Source organism: Coregonus clupeaformis, unplaced genomic scaffold (assembly GCF_020615455.1).
Source record: "Coregonus clupeaformis isolate EN_2021a unplaced genomic scaffold, ASM2061545v1 scaf0500, whole genome shotgun sequence".
Classification (NCBI taxonomy): Eukaryota; Metazoa; Chordata; class Actinopteri; order Salmoniformes; family Salmonidae; genus Coregonus; species Coregonus clupeaformis.
The window spans coordinates 12,501-30,934 of record NW_025533955.1 but is presented as its reverse complement, the minus strand read 5'-3'; the positions used below and the strand labels follow the sequence as shown (position 1 = coordinate 30,934).

The 18,434-nt window shown below is 42.5% G+C and overlaps 1 protein-coding gene across 1 annotated transcript in view; it reads left to right on the top strand.

The window, feature by feature from the left end:
• Nucleotides 1–18,434, top strand: part of galt (galactose-1-phosphate uridylyltransferase) — a gene marked incomplete at its 3' end in the record, with an annotated part of 121,003 nt that overhangs the window by 98,675 nt on the left and 3,894 nt on the right. The window contains 1 exon segment of the mRNA XM_045215716.1: nucleotides 8,655–8,777. Coding sequence (XP_045071651.1) covers nucleotides 8,655–8,777 — 123 coding nt within the window.

Below are 18,434 nucleotides of genomic sequence, written 5' to 3'. Positions count from 1 at the left end.
GTTGCATTATGTTGAACTGATTTGATTAGTCCAATATGACACAGGTTGCATTATGTTGAACTGATTTGATTAGTCCAATATGACGCAGGTTGCATTATGTTGAACTGATTTGATTAGTCCAATATGACGCAGGTTGCATTATGTTGAACTGATTTGATTAGTCCAATATGACGCAGGTTGCATTATGTTGAACTGATTTGATTAGTCCAATATGACGCAGGTTGCATTATGTTGAACTGATTTGATTAGTCCAATATGACGCAGGTTGCATTATGTTGAACTGATTTGATTAGTCCAATATGACGCAGGTTGCATTATGTTGAACTGATTTGATTAGTCCAATATGACGCAGGTTGCATTATGTTGAACTGATTTGATTAGTCCAATATGACGCAGGTTGCATTATGTTGAACTGATTTGATTAGTCCAATATGACGCAGGTTGCATTATGTTGAACTGATTTGATTAGTCCAATATGACGCAGGTTGCATTATGTTGAACTGATTTGATTAGTCCAATATGACGCAGGTTGCATTATGTTGAACTGATTTGATTAGTCCAATATGACGCAGGTTGCATTATGTTGAACTGATTTGATTAGTCCAATATGACGCAGGTTGCATTATGTTGAACTGATTTGATTAGTCCAATATGACGCAGGTTGCATTATGTTGAACTGATTTGATTAGTCCAATATGACGCAGGTTGCATTATGTTGAACTGATTTGATTAGTCCAATATGACGCAGGTTGCATTATGTTGAACTGATTTGATTAGTCCAATATGACGCAGGTTGCATTATGTTGAACTGATTTGATTAGTCCAATATGACGCAGGTTGCATTATGTTGAACTGATTTGATTAGTCCAATATGACGCAGGTTGCATTATGTTGAACTGATTTGATTAGTCCAATATGACGCAGGTTGCATTATGTTGAACTGATTTGATTAGTCCAATATGACGCAGGTTGCATTATGTTGAACTGATTTGATTAGTCCAATATGACGCAGGTTGCATTATGTTGAACTGATTTGATTAGTCCAATATGACGCAGGTTGCATTATGTTGAACTGATTTGATTAGTCCAATATGACGCAGGTTGCATTATGTTGAACTGATTTGATTAGTCAATATGGCGCAGGTTGCATTATGTTGAACTGATTTGATTAGTCCAATATGACGCAGGTTGCATTATGTTGAACTGATTTGATTAGTCCAATATGACGCAGGTTGCATTATGTTGAACTGATTTGATTAGTCCAATATGACGCAGGTTGCATTATGTTGAACTGATTTGATTAGTCCAATATGACGCAGGTTGCATTATGTTGAACTGATTTGATTAGTCCAATATGACGCAGGTTGCATTATGTTGAACTGATTTGATTAGTCCAATATGACGCAGGTTGCATTATGTTGAACTGATTTGATTAGTCAATATGACGCAGGGTTGCATTATGTTGAACTGATTTGATTAGTCCAATATGACGCAGGTTGCATTATGTTGAACTGATTTGATTAGTCCAATATGACGCAGGTTGCATTATGTTGAACTGATTTGATTAGTCCAATATGGCGCAGGTTGCATTATGTTGAACTGATTTGATTAGTCCAATATGACGCAGGTTGCATTATGTTGAACTGATTTGATTAGTCCAATATGACGCAGGTTGCATTATGTTGAACTGATTTGATTAGTCCAATATGGCGCAGGTTGCATTATGTTGAACTGATTTGATTAGTCCAATATGACGCAGGTTGCATTATGTTGAACTGATTTGATTAGTCCAATATGACGCAGGTTGCATTATGTTGAACTGATTTGATTAGTCCAATATGACGCAGGTTGCATTATGTTGAACTGATTTGATTAGTCCAATATGACGCAGGTTGCATTATGTTGAACTGATTTGATTAGTCCAATATGACGCAGGTTGCATTATGTTGAACTGATTTGATTAGTCCAATATGACGCAGGTTGCATTATGTTGAACTGATTTGATTAGTCCAATATGACGCAGGCTGCATTATGTTGAACTGATTTTTTTCTACCTTTCCTTTAACCCCCCATTCCCCCCATCCCCCATCCCCCCAGCCTCACTATTATAACTAACCTTTTCTACCTTTCCTTTAACCCCCCATTCCCCCCCATCCCCCCCCACCCCCCAGCCTCACTATTATAACTAACCTTTTCTACCTTTCCTTTAACCCCCATTCCCCCCATCCCCCAGCCTCACTATTATAACTAACCTTTTCTACCTTTCCTTTAACCCCCCATTCCCCCCATCCCCCCAGCCTCACTATTATAACTAACCTTTTCTACCTTTCCTTTAACCCCCCATTCCCCCCACCCCCCAGCCTCACTATTATAACTAACCTTTTCTACCTTTCCTTTAACCCCCCATTCCCCCCATCCCCCCCCAGCCTCACTATTATAACTAACCTTTTCTACCTTTCCTTTAACCCCCCCAGCCTCACTATTATAACTAACCTTTTCTACCTTTCCTTTAACCCCCCATTCCCCCCCCACCCCCCAGCCTCACTATTATAACTAACCTTTTCTACCTTTCCTTTAACCCCCCCAGCCTCACTATTATAACTAACCTTTTCTACCTTTCCTTTAACCCCCCATTCCCCCCACCCCCCAGCCTCACTATTATAACTAACCTTTTCTACCTTTCCTTTAACCCCCCATTCCCCCCACCCCACCCCCCCAGCCTCACTATTATAACTAACCTTTTCTACCTTTCCTTTAACCCCCCATTCCCCCCACCCCCCCAGCCTCACTATTATAACTAACCTTTTCTACCTTTCCTTTAACCCCCCATTCCCCCCCCCCCATCCCCCCCCAGCCTCACTATTATAACTAACCTTTTCTACCTTTCCTTTAACCCCCCATTCCCCCCATCCCCCCCAGCCTCACTATTATAACTAACCTTTTCTACCTTTCCTTTAACCCCCATTCCCCCCATCCCCCCAGCCTCACTATTATAACTAACCTTTTCTACCTTTCCTTTAACCCCCCCCATTCCCCCCATCCCCCAGCCTCACTATTATAACTAACCTTTTCTACCTTTCCTTTAACCCCCCATTCCCCCCTCCAGCCTCACTATTATAACTAACCTTTTCTACCTTTCCTTTAACCCCCCCCATTCCCCCCATCCCCCAGCCTCACTATTATAACTAACCTTTTCTACCTTTCCTTTAACCCCCCCATTCCCCCATCCCCCCAGCCTCACTATTATAACTAACCTTTTCTACCTTTCCTTTAACCCCATTCCCCCCCATTCCCCCATCCCCCCAGCCTCACTATTATAACTAACCTTTTCTACCTTTCCTTTAACCCCCCATTCCCCCCATCCCCCAGCCTCACTATTATAACTAACCTTTTCTACCTTTCCTTTAACCCCCATTCCCCCCATCCCCCCAGCCTCACTATTATAACTAACCTTTTCTACCTTTCCTTTAACCCCCCCATTCCCCCATCCCCCAGCCTCACTATTATAACTAACCTTTTCTACCTTTCCTTTAACCCCCCCATTCCCCCATTCCCCCACCCAGCCTCACTATTATAACTAACCTTTTCTACCTTTCCTTTAACCCCCCATTCCCCCATCCCCCCCAGCCTCACTATTATAACTAACCTTTTCTACCTTTCCTTTAACCCCCCATTCCCCCATCCACCCCCAGCCTCACTATTATAACTAACCTTTTCTACCTTTCCTTTAACCCCCCCATTCCCCCCATCCCCCAGCCTCACTATTATAACTAACCTTTTCTACCTTTCCTTTAACCCCCCCATTCCCCCATCCCCCAGCCTCACTATTATAACTAACCTTTTCTACCTTTCCTTTAACCCCCCCATTCCCCCCATTCCCCCATCCCCCCAGCCTCACTATTATAACTAACCTTTTCTACCTTTCCTTTAACCCCCCATTCCCCCCCATCCCCCCAGCCTCACTATTATAACTAACCTTTTCTACCTTTCCTTTAACCCCCCCATTCCCCCATCCCCCCCACCCCCAGCCTCACTATTATAACTAACCTTTTCTACCTTTCCTTTAACCCCCCCAGTCTCATTAATTGAATCTGCTACCATTCCTATTTATATATCTCTTAGGATCTGCTACCATATCTGTCTATTTACGGTGCATTCGGAAATTATTCAGACACTTTGACATTTTCCTCATTTTTGTTACGTTTCAGCCTTATTCTGAGATGGATGAAATTGTTTAGTTTTTCTTCTCATCCATCTACACACACAATGACGAAGCAATAAACATACACTACCGGTCAAAAGTTTAATAACACCTACTCATTCAAGGGTTTTTCTTTATTTTTACGATTTTCTACATTGTAGTATAATAGTGAAGACATCAAAACTATGAAATAACACATGGAATAATTTAGTAACCAAAAAAGTGTTAAACAAATCAAAATATATTTTATATTTGAGATTCTTCAAATAGCCACCCTTTGCCTTGATGACAGCTTTGCACACTCTTGGCATTCTCTCAACCAGCTTCACCTGGAATGCTTTTCCAACAGTCTTGAAGGAGTTCCCACATATGCTGAGCACTTGTTGGCTCCTTCACTCTGCCATCCAACATCCCAAACCATTTCAATTTGGTTGAGGTCGAGGAATTGTGGAGGCCAGGTCATCTGATGCAGCACTCCATCACTCTCCTTTTTGGTAAAATAGCCCTTACACAGCCTGGAGGTGTGTTGGGTCATTGTCCTGTTGAAAAACAAATGATAGTCCCACTAAGCCCAGACCAGATGGGATGGCGTATCGCTGCAGAATGCTGTGGTAGCCATGCTGGTTAAGTGTGCCTTGAATTCTAAATAAATCACATAGAGTGTAACCAGCACAGAACCCCCACACCATAACACCTCCTCCTCCATGCTTTATGGTGGGAACCACACATGCGGAGATAATCCGTTCACCCACACCGCGTCTCACAAAGACACGGCGGTTGGAACCAAAAATCTCCAATTTGGACTCATCAGACCAAATTACAGATTTCCTCTGGTCTAATGTCCATTGCTCGTGTTTCTTGGCCCAAGCAAGTCTCTTCTTCTTATTGGTGTCCTTTAGTATTGGTTTCTTTGCAGCAATTCAACCATGAAGGCCTGATTCACACAGTCCCCTCTGAACAGATGATGTTGAGATGTGTCTGTTACTTGAACTCTGTGAAGAATTTATTTGGGCTGCAAGCTGAGGCTGGTAACGCTAATGAACTTATCCTCTGCAGCAGAGGTAACTCTGGGTCTTCCATTCCTGTGGTGGTCCTCATGAGAGCCAGTTTCATCATAGCGCTTAATGGTTTTTGCAACTGCACTTGAAGAAACGTTCAAAGTTCTTGAAATGTTTCGGATTGACTGACCTTCTTGTCTTAAAGTAATAATGGACTGTCGTTTCTCTTTGCTTATTTGAGCTGTTCTTGCCATAATATGGACTTGGTCTTTTACCAAATAGGGCTATCTTCTGTATACCCCCCTACCTTGTAACAACACAACTGATTGGCTTAAGCGCATTAAGAAGGAAATAAATTCCACAAATTAACTTTTAAGAAGGCACACCTGTTAATAGAAATGCATTCCAGGTGACTACCTCATGAAGCTGTTTGAGAGAATGCCAAGAGTGTGTAAAGCTGTCATCAAGGCAAAGGGTGGCTACTTGAAGAAAATATAAACTCAACTGAAATATAAAACATATTTTGATTTGTTTAACACTTTTTTGGTTACTACATGATTCCATATGTGTTATGTCATAGTTTTGATGTCTTCACTATTATTCTACAATGTAGAAAATAGTAAAAATAAAGAAAAACCCTTGAATTAGTAGGTGTTCTAAAACCTTTGACCGGTAGTGTGTATATATATAAAATGTACATGTAACAGTATTCAGACCCTTTACTCAGTACTTTGTTGAAGCACCTTTGGCAGCGATTACAGCCTCGAGTCATCTTGGGTATGATGCTACAAGCTTGGCACACCTGTATTTGGGGAGTTTCTCCCATTATTGTGTTCTTGGGGACCTTCAATGCTGCAAAAATGTTTTGATACCCTTCCCCAGATCTGTGCCTCGACACAATCCTGTCTCGGAGCTCTCACGGACAATTCCTTCGACCTCATGGCTTGGTTTTTGCTCTGACATGCACTGTCAACTGTGGGACCCTATATAGACAGGTGTGTGCCTTTCCAAATCATGTCCAATCAATTGAATTTACCACAGGCGGACTCCAATCAAGTTGTAGAAACTTCTCAAGGATTATCAACGGAAACAGGATGCACCTTGTCTCAATTTTGAGTCTCATAGCAAAGGGCCTGAATTCTTATGTAAATAAGGTATTTCTGTATTTTATGTTTAATAAATGTGGAAACATTTATGAAAACCTGTTTTCTCTTCGTCATTATGGGGTATTGTGTTTAGATTGAAGAGGATTTGTATTTATTTAATCCATTTTAAAATAATGTTGTAATGTAACAAAATGTGGAAAAAGTTAAGGGATCTGAATACTTTCCGAATGCACTGTAATCTGCTATGTATACTGAACTAAAATATAAACGCAACATGTAAAGTGCTTGTCCCATGTTTCATGACCTGAAATAAAAAATCCCAGAAATGTCCTATATGCAAAAAAAGCTTATTTCTCTCAAATGTTGTGCACATATTAGTTTACATCCCTGTTAGTTAGCATTTCTCCTTTGCCAAGATAATCCATCCTCCTGACAGGTGTGGCATATCAAGAAGCTGATTAAACAGCATGATCATTACACAGGTGCACCTTGTGCTGGAGACAATAACAGGCCACTCTAAAATGTACCGTTTTGTCACTCGACTCAATGCCACAGATGAAGTGCTGAGGAGTATTTCTGTCTGTAATAACACCCTTTTGTGTTGAAAAACTCATTCTGATTGACTGGGCCTGGTTCCCCCGTTGGTGTGCCTGGCTCCCCAGTGGTTGGTCCTATGCCCTCCCAGGCCCACCCATGGCTGTGCCCATGCCCTGTGAAATCCATAGATTAGGTCCTGATGAATTTATTTCAATTGACTGATTTTCTTATATGAACTGTAACCAAGTAGAATTCTTGAAATTGTTGCATGTTAAGTTTATATTTTTGTTCAGTATATATGGCTCATCTACAATAAAAATACCTGACTGTATCAAGTCATCTGATATTGTAAACCATGAAATGTATATGAAAAAACTGAAAACTTTAAAAAAAGAATATATAATCCTCTCTGTCTATGTGCTGCAGGTAAAATTGGGTTGATGCTGCCTGCGAGCCACCCTTGGGTGTGGGAGGGAAAGATGAATGGAGAGGGGAGAAGGATGAGAGAAATGGAGGGAGAGATGGATGGAGAGGGGAGGGAGGATTAGAGGGATGGAGGGAGAGATGGAGGGAGAGATGGATGGAGAGGGGAGGAGGATTAGAGGGATGGAGGGAGAGATGGATGATAAGGGAGGAGGATTAGATGGATGGAGGGAGAGATGGATGGATAGGGGAGGAGGATTAGAGGGATGGAGGGAGAGATGGATGATAAGGGGAGGAGGATTAGATGGATGGAGGAGAGATGGATGATAAGGGAGGAGGATTAGATGGATGGAGGGAGAGATGGAGGAAGAGATGGATGGATAGGATCCTATTCCATCCATCTTCATGTTTGCTCAAGTTGCTTCCTATGGTTTGGGGAAAAACAGAACCGTTTCTGGAACCTGTTTCTTTGCCTAGTATCTTTGCATATGATAGAACAGCCCTGCGTTGTGGTGGGTTATTTAAAGAGCCAGTTCTGCTGGGTTAGGGTTAGAGTTAGTGTGTTATTATTGTCCTGAGGTGACAGACAGACATGATATTACTCTCTGTCCCTGTGTGATGCTGCTGTTTCCTCTCCTCCTCTCTCCTCCTTCCTCCTAATCCCTCTCTCCTCTCCACTGTCTCCTCTCCTCCTCTCTCCTCCTTCCTCCTAATCCCTCTCTCCTCTCCACTGTTTCCTCTCCTCCTCTCTCCTCCTTCCTCCTAATCCCTCTCTCCTCTCCACTGTCTCCTCTCCTCCTATCTCCTCCTTCCTCCTAATCTCTCTCTCCTCTCCACTGTCTCCTCTCTCCTCCTTCCTCCTAATCCCTCTCTCCTCTCCACTGTCTCCTCTCCTCCTCTCTCCTCATTCCTCCTAATCCCTCTCTCCTCATCACTGTTTCCTCTCCTCCTCTCTCCTCCTTCCTCCTAATCCCTCTCTCCTCTCCACTGTTTCCTCTCCTCCTCTCTCCTCCTTCCTCCTAATCCCTCTCTCCTCTCCACTGTTTCCTCTCCTCCTTCCTCCTAATCCCTCTCTCCTCTCCACTGTCTCCTCTCCTCCTCTCTCCTCCTTCCTCCTAATCCCTCTCTCCTCTCCACTGTCTCCTCTCCTCCTCTCTCCTTCCTCCTAATCCCTCTCTCCTCTCCTCTCCTCCTCTCTCCTCCTTCCTCCTAATCCCTCTCTCCTCTCCTCTCCTCCTTCCTCCTAATCCCTCTCTCCTCTCCTCTCCTCTCCTCTGCTCCTCTCTCCTCCTTCCTCCTAATCCCTCTCTCCTCTCCACTGTCTCCTCTCATCCCTGCTCCTACTTCTGTGCTCTTACCCAGTGTTGTCCTCTTTCTGTGATGTCATAGGTGTGGGCCAGTAACTTCCTGCCTAATGAAGCCTCCCTGTCGGACCGGTGTCAGAGAGAATACCTGAAGACCCACGGAGAACCTCTACTGCTGCAGTACGCTAAGATGGAGGCAGAGAGACAGGTAGGACTACCCTACCCATGAACCTCTACTGCTGCAGTACGCTAAGATGGAGGCAGAGAGACAGGTAGGACCACCCTACCCATGAACCTCTACTGCTGCAGTACGCTAAACTGGTGGCAGACAGGTGGGACTACATTATCCATAAATTGCTACTTCTGCAGTATTCTAAGATGGAGGCAGAGAGACATGTAGGACTACACTACCCATAAACATCTACGGTGCCAGGTAATAACATGGCTATATACAGGGAGTACCAGTACTGAGTCAGGGGTACTAGGTAGTAACATGGCTATATACAGGGAGTACCAGTACTGAGTCAGGGGTACTAGGTAGTAACATGGCTATATACAGGGAGTACCAGTACTGAGTCAGGGGTACTAGGTAGTAACATGGCTATATACAGGAGTACCAGTACTGAGTCAGGGGTACTAGGTAGTAACATGGCTATATACAGGGAGTACCAGTACTGAGTCAGGGGTACCAGGTAATAACATGGCTATATACGGAGTACCAGTACTGAGTCAGGGGTACTAGGTAGTAACATGGCTATATACACGGAGTACCAGTACTGAGTCAGGGGTACTAGGTAATAACATGGCTATATACAGGGAGTACCAGTACTGAGTCAGGGGTACCAGGTAATAACATGGCTATATACAGGAGTACCAGTACTGAGTCAGGGGTACCAGGTAATAACATGGCTATATACACGAGTACCAGTATCGAGTCAGGGTACCAGGTAATAACATGGCTATATGCAGGGAGTACCAGTACTGAGTCAGGGTACTAGGTAATAACATGGCTATATACAGGAGTACCAGTACTGAGTCAGGGTACTAGGTAATAACATGGCTATATACAGGGAGTACCAGTACTGAGTCAGGGTACTAGGTAATAACATGGCTATATACAGGAGTACCAGTACTGAGTCAGGGTACTAGGTAATAACATGGCTATATACAGGGAGTACCAGTACTGAGTCAGGGTACTAGGTAATAACATGGCTATATACAGGGAGTACCAGTACTGAGTCAGGGGTACTAGGTAATAACATGGCTATATACAGGGAGTACCAGTACTGAGTCAGGGGTACTAGGTAATAACATGGCTATATACAGGGAGTACCAGTACTGAGTCAGGGGTACTAGGTAGTAACATGGCTATATACAGGGAGTACCAGTACTGAGTCAGGGGTACTAGGTAGTAACATGGCTATATACAGGGAGTACCAGTACTGAGTCAATATGCAGGGGTACCAGGTAATAACATGGCTATATACAGGGAGTACCAGTACTGAGTCAGGGGTACTAGGTAATAACATGGCTATATACAGGAGTACCAGTACTGAGTCAGGGGTACCAGGTAATAACATGGCTATATACAGGGAGTACCAGTACTGAGTCAGGGGTACCAGGTAATAACATGGCTATATACAGGGAGTACCAGTACTGAGTCAGGGTACCAGGTAATAACATGGCTATATACAGGAGTACCAGGTAATAACATGGCTATATACACGGAGTACCAGTACTGAGTCAGGGGTACTAGGTAATAACATGGCTATATACAGGAGTACCAGTACTGAGTCAGGGGTACTAGGTAATAACATGGCTATATACAGGAGTACCAGTACTGAGTCAGGGGTACCAGGTAATAACATGGCTATATACAGGAGTACCAGTACTGAGTCAGGGTACTAGGTAATAACATGGCTATATACAGGGGAGTACCAGTACTGAGTCAGGGGTACTAGGTAATAACATGGCTATATACACAGAGTACCAGTACTGAGTCAGGGGTACTAGGTAGTAACATGGCTATATACAGGGAGTACCAGTACTGAGTCAGGGGTACCAGGTAATAACATGGCTATATACAGGGAGTACCAGTACTGAGTCAGGGGTACTAGGTAGTAACATGGCTATATACAGGGAGTACCAGTACTGAGTCAGGGGGTACTAGGTAATAACATGGCTATATACAGGGAGTACCAGTACTGAGTCAGGGGTACTAGGTAGTAACATGGCTATATACAGGGAGTACCAGTACTGGAGTCAGGGGTACTAGGTAATAACATAGCTATATACAGGAGTACCAGTACTGAGTCAGGGGTACTAGGTAATAACATGGCTATATACAGGGAGTACCAGTACTGAGTCAGGGGTACCAGGTAATAACATGGCTATATACAGGAGTACCAGTACTGAGTCAGGGGTACTAGGTAGTAACATGGCTATATACAGGGGAGTACCAGTACTGAGTCAGGGGTACTAGGTAATAACATGGCTATATACAGGAGTACCAGTACTGAGTCAGGGGTACCAGGTAATAACATGGCTATATACAGGGAGTACCAGTACTGAGTCAGGGTACTAGGTAGTAACATGGCTATATACAGGGGAGTACCAGTACTGAGTCAGGGGTACTAGGTAATAACATGGCTATATACAGGGAGTACCAGTACTGAGTCAGGGGTACTAGGTAATAACATGGCTATATACAGGAGTACCAGTACTGAGTCAGGGGTACCAGGTAATAACATGGCTATATACAGGGAGTACCAGGTAATAACATGGCTATATACAGGGAGTACCAGGTAATAACATGGCTATATACAGGGGAGGTACCAGTACTGGAGTCAGGGTACCAGGTAATAACATGGCTATATACAGGGAGTACCAGGTAATAACATGGCTATATACAGGGAGTACCAGTACTGAGTCAGGGTACTAGGTAATAACATGGCTATATACAGGGAGTACCAGTACTGAGTCAGGGGTACCAGGTAATAACATGGCTATATACACGGAGTACCAGTACTGAGTCAGGGGTACTAGGTAATAACATGGCTATATACAGGGAGTACCAGTACTGAGTCAATGTGCAGGGGTACCAGGTAATTGAGGTAGCTATGTACAAATAGCTGAGGGTAAAGTGACTAGGCAACAGGAGTAGCAGTGTATGTAATGACTGAAAGTGTGTGTGTGGCATCAGTATGAGTGTGTGTGTGTGTGTGTGTATTGGGGTGTCAGTGTAAGTATGTGTGAGTGTGTGGGTAGGGTCCAGTGTGTGGGTAGAGTCCCGTGTGTGGGTAGAGTCCCGTGTGTGGGTAGAGTCCAGTGTGTGGGTAGAGTCCAGTGTGTGGTAGAGTCAGTGCAAGAGAGTTAGTTATAACAAGGGTCAATGAAAATAATCCAGGTAGTCATTTGATGAGCTATTTAGCAGTCTTGTTTGAGCTATTTAGCAGTCTTGTTTAGCAGTCTTGTTTTAGCTATTTAGCGTCTTGTTTAGCTATTTAGCAGTCTTGTTTATCAGTTTTGTTTAGCAGTCTTGTTTAGCTATTTAGCAGTCTTGTTTAGCAGTCTTGTTTAGCAGTCTTGTTTAGCTATTTAGCAGTCTTGTTTAGCTATTTAGCAGTCTTGTTTAGCAGTCTTGTTTAGCAGTCTTGTTTAACTATTTAGCAGTCTTGTTTAGCAGTCTTGTTTAGCTATTTAGCAGTCTTGTTTAGCAGTCTTGTTTAGCAGTCTTGTTTAGCTGTTTAGCAGTCTTGTTTAGCTATTTAGCAGTCTTGTTTATCAGTCTTGTTTAGCTATTTAGCAGTCTTCTTTAGCAGGGGTAGAAGCTGTTCAGGTTCCTGTTGGTTCCAGACTTGCCGCTCCGGTACCGCTTGCCATGCGGTAGCAGAGAGAACTCTATGGCTTGGTTGGCTGGAGCCTTCCTCTGACACCGCCTGGAATAGAGGTCATGGATGGCAGGGAGCTCGGCCCCAGTGATGATTGGGTGCCTTGCAGTTGCCGTACCAGGCGGTGATGCAGCCAGTCAAGATGCTCTCAATGGTGCAGCTGTAGAACTTTCTGAGGATCTGAGGGCCCATGCCAAATCTTTTCAGCCTCCTGAGGTGGAAGAGGCGCTGACGTGCCCTCTTTACGACTGTCCTGGTGTGTTTGGACCATGATAAGTCCTTAGTGATGTGGACACCGAGGAACTTGAAGCTCTCGACCCGCTCCACTACAGACCATGGATGTGGATGGAGCGGGTTCTCCCCTCCGTTGACATGGGAGGAAGTAGTGGTGGCACAGCCTCCCTGCCCTTCTGATTTACCTGCCCTTCTACTGTGAGCAATATGGTAGTGGTGGCACAGCCTCCCTGCCCTTCTGATTTCCACCTGCCCCTTCTACTGTGAGCAATATGGTAGTGGTGGCACAGCCTCCCTGCCCTTCTGATTTACCTGCCCTTCTACTGTGAGCAATATGGTAGTGGTGGCACAGCCTCCCTGCCCTTCTGATTTACCTGCCCTTCTACTGTGAGCAATATGGTAGTGGTGGCACAGCCTCCCTGCCCTTCTGATTTACCTGCCCTTCTACTGTGAGCAATATGTTAGTGAGGCATGAGGCTCATCTGAGTAGACAGACATTACCGTCCCCTAATGGACTGCAATGACTTGACTCTGTGTAATCATGCAGAGAGAACACTAACAGCACCAACCTAAAAACGACACACTCTGCTAATTAAGTATGCTACACATTAGACATGTTGGGTAACTGGCTATTAGCTAATATCAATTCACAGGGTCATTTGGTGAATTACACTCCAGCTAAAAATAAACAAAACATCTTCTCTGGCTGTTCTTCGTTGCTAAAACTGAACTCAAACGTCTCAAATATAATTGTCTCAAAATGTAATTACAAAAAGGATTCCAACACTCCCGCTCACGATCATTCTTCTCAGATTAACGTACTCAATACACCGTCATACAGGTTGAACTAATAGTAATAGTACTAATAGTAAAGTAGGCTGAGCTGTGGTAGTATTAATACTAATAGTAAAGTAGGCTGAGATGTGGTAGTACTAATACTAATAGTAAAGTAGGCTAAGCTGTGGTAGTACTAATACTAATAGTAAAGTAGGCTGAGCTGTGGTAGTACTAATACTAATAGTAAAGTAGGCTGAGCTGTGGTAGTACTAGTACTAATAGTAAAGTAGGCTGAGCTGTGGTAGTACTAATACTAATAGTAAAGTAGGCTGAGCTGTGGTAATACTAATACTAATAGTAAAGTAGGCTGAGCTGTGGTAGTACTAATACTAATAGTAAAGTAGGCTGAGCTGTGGTAATACTAATACTAATAGTAAAGTAGGCTGATCTGTGGTAGTACTAATACTAATAGTAAAGTAGGCTGAGCTGTGGTGGTACTAATACTAATAGTAAAGTAGGCTGAGCTGTGGTAGTACTAATACTAATAGTAAAGTAGGCTGAGCTGTGGTAGGACTAATACTAATAGTAAAGTAGGCTGAGCTGTGGTAGTACTAATACTAATAGTAAAGTAGGCTGAGCTGTGGTAGTAATAATACTAATAGTAAAGTAGGATGTGCTGTGGTAGTACTAATAGTAAAGTGGGATGTGATGTGGTAGTACTAATAGTAAAGTAGGATGTGCTGTGGTATACTAATACTAATAGTAAAGTAGGCTGAGCTGTGGTAGTACTAATAGTAGTAGTAAAGTAGGCTGGCTGTGGTAGTACTAATACTAATAGTAAAGTAGGCTGAGCTGTGGTTACTAATAGTAAAGTAGGCTGAGCTGTGGTAATACTAATAGTAAAGTAGGCTGAGCTGTGGTAATACTAGTACTAATAGTAAAGTAGGCTGAGCTGTGGGTAGGACTAGTACTAATAGTAAAGTAGGCTGAGATGTGGTAGTACTAATACTAATAGTAAAGTAGGCTGAGCTGTGGTAGTACTAATACTAATAGTAAAGTAGGCTGAGCTGTGGTAGTACTAATACTAATAGTAAAGTAGGCTGAGCTGTGGTAGTACTAATACTAATAGTAAAGTAGGCTGAGCTGTGGTAGTACTAATACTAATAGTAAAGTAGGCTGAGCTGTGGTAGTACTAATAGTAAAGTAGGCTGAGCTGTGGTAATACTAATGTAAAGTAGGCTGAGGCTGTGGTAGTACTATTACTAATAGTAAAGTGCTGAGCTGTGGTAGTACTAATACTAATAGTAAAAGTAGGCTGGCTGTGGTAATAGTAAAGTAGGCTGAGCTGCAGTAGGACTAATACTAATAGTAAAGTAGGCTGAGCTGTGGTAGTACTAATACTAATAGTAAAGTAGGCTGAGCTGTGGTAGTACTAATACTAATAGTAAAGTGGCTGAGCAGTGGTAGTACTAATACTAATAGTAAAGTAGGCTGAGCTGTGGTAGTACTAATAGTAAAATTAGGCTGAGCTGTGGTAATACTAATACTAATAGTAAAGTAGGCTGAGCTGTGGTAGTACTAATACTAATAGTAAATTAGGCTGAGCTGTGGTAGTACTAATAGTAAAGTAGGCTGAGAGCTGTGGTAATACGAATAGTAAAGTAGGCTGAGCTGTGGTAATACTAATACTAATAGTAAAGTAGGCTGAGCTGTGGTAGTACTAATACTAATAGTAGTAGGCTGAGCTGTGGTAATAGTAAAGTAGGCTGAGCTGCGGTAGGACTAATACTAATAGTAAAGTAGGATGAGCTGTGGTAGTACTAATACTAATAGTAAAGTAGGCTGAGCTGTGGTATACTAATACTAATAGTAAAGTAGGCTGAGCTGTGGTTAGTACTAATACTAATAGTAAATTAGGCTGAGCTGTGGTAGTACTAATAGTAAAGTAGGCTGAGCTGTGGTAATACTAATAGTAAAGTAGGCTGAGCTGTGGTAGTACTAATACTAATAGTAAAGTAGGCTGAGCTGTGGTAATAGTAAAGTAGGCTGAGCTGCGGTAGGACTAATACTAATAGTAAAGTAGGCTGAGCTGTGGTAGTACTAATACTAATAGTAAAGTAGGCTGAGCTGTAGGTAGGACTAATACTAATAGTAAAGTAGGCTGAGCTGTGGTAGTACTAATACTAATAGTAAAGTAGGCTGAGCTGTGGTAGTACTAATACTAATAGTAAAGTAGGCTGAGCAGTGGTAGTACTAATACTAATAGTAAAGTAGGCTGAGCTGTGGTAGTACTAATACTAATAGTAAAGTAGGCTGAGCTGTGGTAGTAATAATACTAATAGTAAAGTAGGATGTGCTGTGGTAGTACTAATAGTAAAGTAGGATGTGATGTGGTAGTACTAATAGTAAAGTAGGATGTGCTGTGGTAGTACTAATACTAATAGTAAAGTAGGCTGAGCTGTGGTAGTACTAATAGTAATAGTAAAGTAGGCTGAGCTGTGGTAGTACTAAATACTAATAGTAAAGTAGGCTGAGCTGTGGTAATACTAATAGTAAATTAGGCTGAGCTGTGGTAGTACTAATAGTAAAGTAGGCTGAGCTGTGGTAATACTAATAGTAAAGTAGGCTGAGCTGTGGTAATACTAGTACTAATAGTGTAGCTGAGCTGTGGTAGGACTAGTACTAATAGTAAAGTAGGCTGAGATGTGGTAGTACCAATACTAATAGTAAAGTAGGCTGAGCTGTGGTGGTACTAATACTAATAGTAAAGTAGGCTGAGCTGTGGTAGACTAATACTAATAGTAAAAGTAGTCTGAGCTGTTAGTACTAATACTAATAGTAAAGTAGGCTGAGCTGTGGTAGTACTAATACCAATAGTAAAGTAGGCTGAGTGTGGTAGTACTAATAGTAAAGTAGGCTGAGCTGTGGTAATACTAATAGTAAAGTAGGCTGAGCTGTGGTAGTACTAATACTAATAGTAAAGTAGGCTGAGCTGTGGTAGTACTAATACTAATAGTAAAGTAGGCTGAGCTGTGGTAATAGTAAAGTAGGCTGAGCTGCGGTGGGACTAATACTAATAGTAAAGTAGGCTGAGCTGTGGTAGTACTAATACTAATAGTAAAGTAGGCTGAGCTGTGGTAGTACTAATACTAATAGTAAAGTAGGCTGGCGTGGTAGTACTAATACTTAATAGTAAAGTAGGCTGAGCTGTGGTAGTACTAATAGTAAATTAGGCTGAGCTGTGGTAATACTAATACTAATAGTAAAGTAGCTGAGCTGTGGTAGTACTAATACTAATAGTAAATTAGGGCTGAGCTGTGGTAGTACTAATAGTAAAGTAGGCTGAGCTGTGGTAATACTAATAGTAAAGTAGGCTGAGCTGTGGTAGTACTAATACTAATAGTAAAAGTAGGCTGAGCTGTGAAGGTAGTACTAATACTAATAGTAAAGTAGGCTGAGCTGTGGTAATAGTAAAGTAGGCTGAGCTGCGGTAGGACTAATACTAATAGTAAAGTAGGCTGAGCTGTGGTAGTACTAATACTAATAGTAAAGTAGGCTGAGCTGTGGTAGTACTAATACTAATAGTAAAGTAGGCTGAGTTTTGATAGTACTAATACTAATAGTAAATTGGCTGAGCTGTGGTAGTACTAATAGTAAAGTAGGCTGAGCTGTGGTAATACTAATAGTAAAGTAGGCTGAGCTGTGGTAGTACTAATACTAATAGTAAAGTAGGCTGAGCTGTGGTAGTACTAATACTAATAGTAAAGTAGGCTGAGCTGTGGTAATAGTAAAAGTAGCCTGAGCTGCGGTAGGACTAATACTAATAGTAAAGTAGGCTGAGCTGTGTTAGTACTAATACTAATAGTAAAGTAGGCTGAGCTGTGGTAGGACTAATACTAATAGTAAAGTAGGATGAGCTGTGGTAGTACTAATACTAATAGTAAAGTAGGCTGAGCTGTGGTAGTACTAATACTAATAGTAAAGTAGGGGCTGAGCAGTGGTAGTACTAATACTAATAGTAAAGTAGGCTGAGCTGTGGTAGTACTAATACTAATAGTAAAGTAGGCTGAGCAGTGGTAGTACTAATACTAATAGTAAAGTAGGCTGAGCTGTGGTAGTACTAATACTAATAGTAAAGTAGGCTGAGCTGTGGTAATAGTAAAGTAGGCTGAGCTGCGGTAGGACTAATACTAATAGTAAAGTAGGCTGAGCTGTGGTAGTACTAATACTAATAGTAAAGTAGGCTGAGCAGTGGTAGTACTAGTACTAATAGTAAATTAGGCTGAGCTGTGGTAGTACTAATAGTAAAGTAGGCTGAGCTGTGAAGTAATACTAATAGTAAAGTAGGCTGAGCTGTGGTAGTACTAATACTAATAGTAAAGTAGGCTGAGCTGTGGTAATAGTAAAGTAGGCGGAGCTCACGAGCTCTCTCTTTCTACAGGAGATATTGGGTTCTGATCTCTGTGACGCAGGTTGTGAGATACCGAGCCGCGGCTACTTTAATATTCCATCAGATCCCACCAGCTCTGTGTTTATCAGGTCAGATTGAGTCCCAAATGGCACCCTATTCCTATGTAGTGCACTACTTTTGACCAGAGCCCTATGGGATACAGACAGTGAATCTAAAGTATTTTCATCTGTGTAGTGGGCGAGGTCATGGAACCAAGGGCTTGTTACAGGCCAGGCTGTCAGACCTGTCAAAGCCTTGTTATAATACCAGCCGTTCAACTACATATTCTCTATTGACTGGAGGATGATCATCTGTATAGTAGCCGGGGAGACTGGAGAGGAGAAGGGGAGACTGGGAGACTGGGGGAGACTGGGAGACTGGGAGACTGGAGAGGAGAAGGGGAGACTGGGAGACTGGGAGACTGGAGAGGAGAAGGGGAGTGAATGAAGAGGGTTGAGGTACCGGAGAAACGGGTTAAGTGCTCTCTCTGTTTAATGGTATTAGAATAACACTG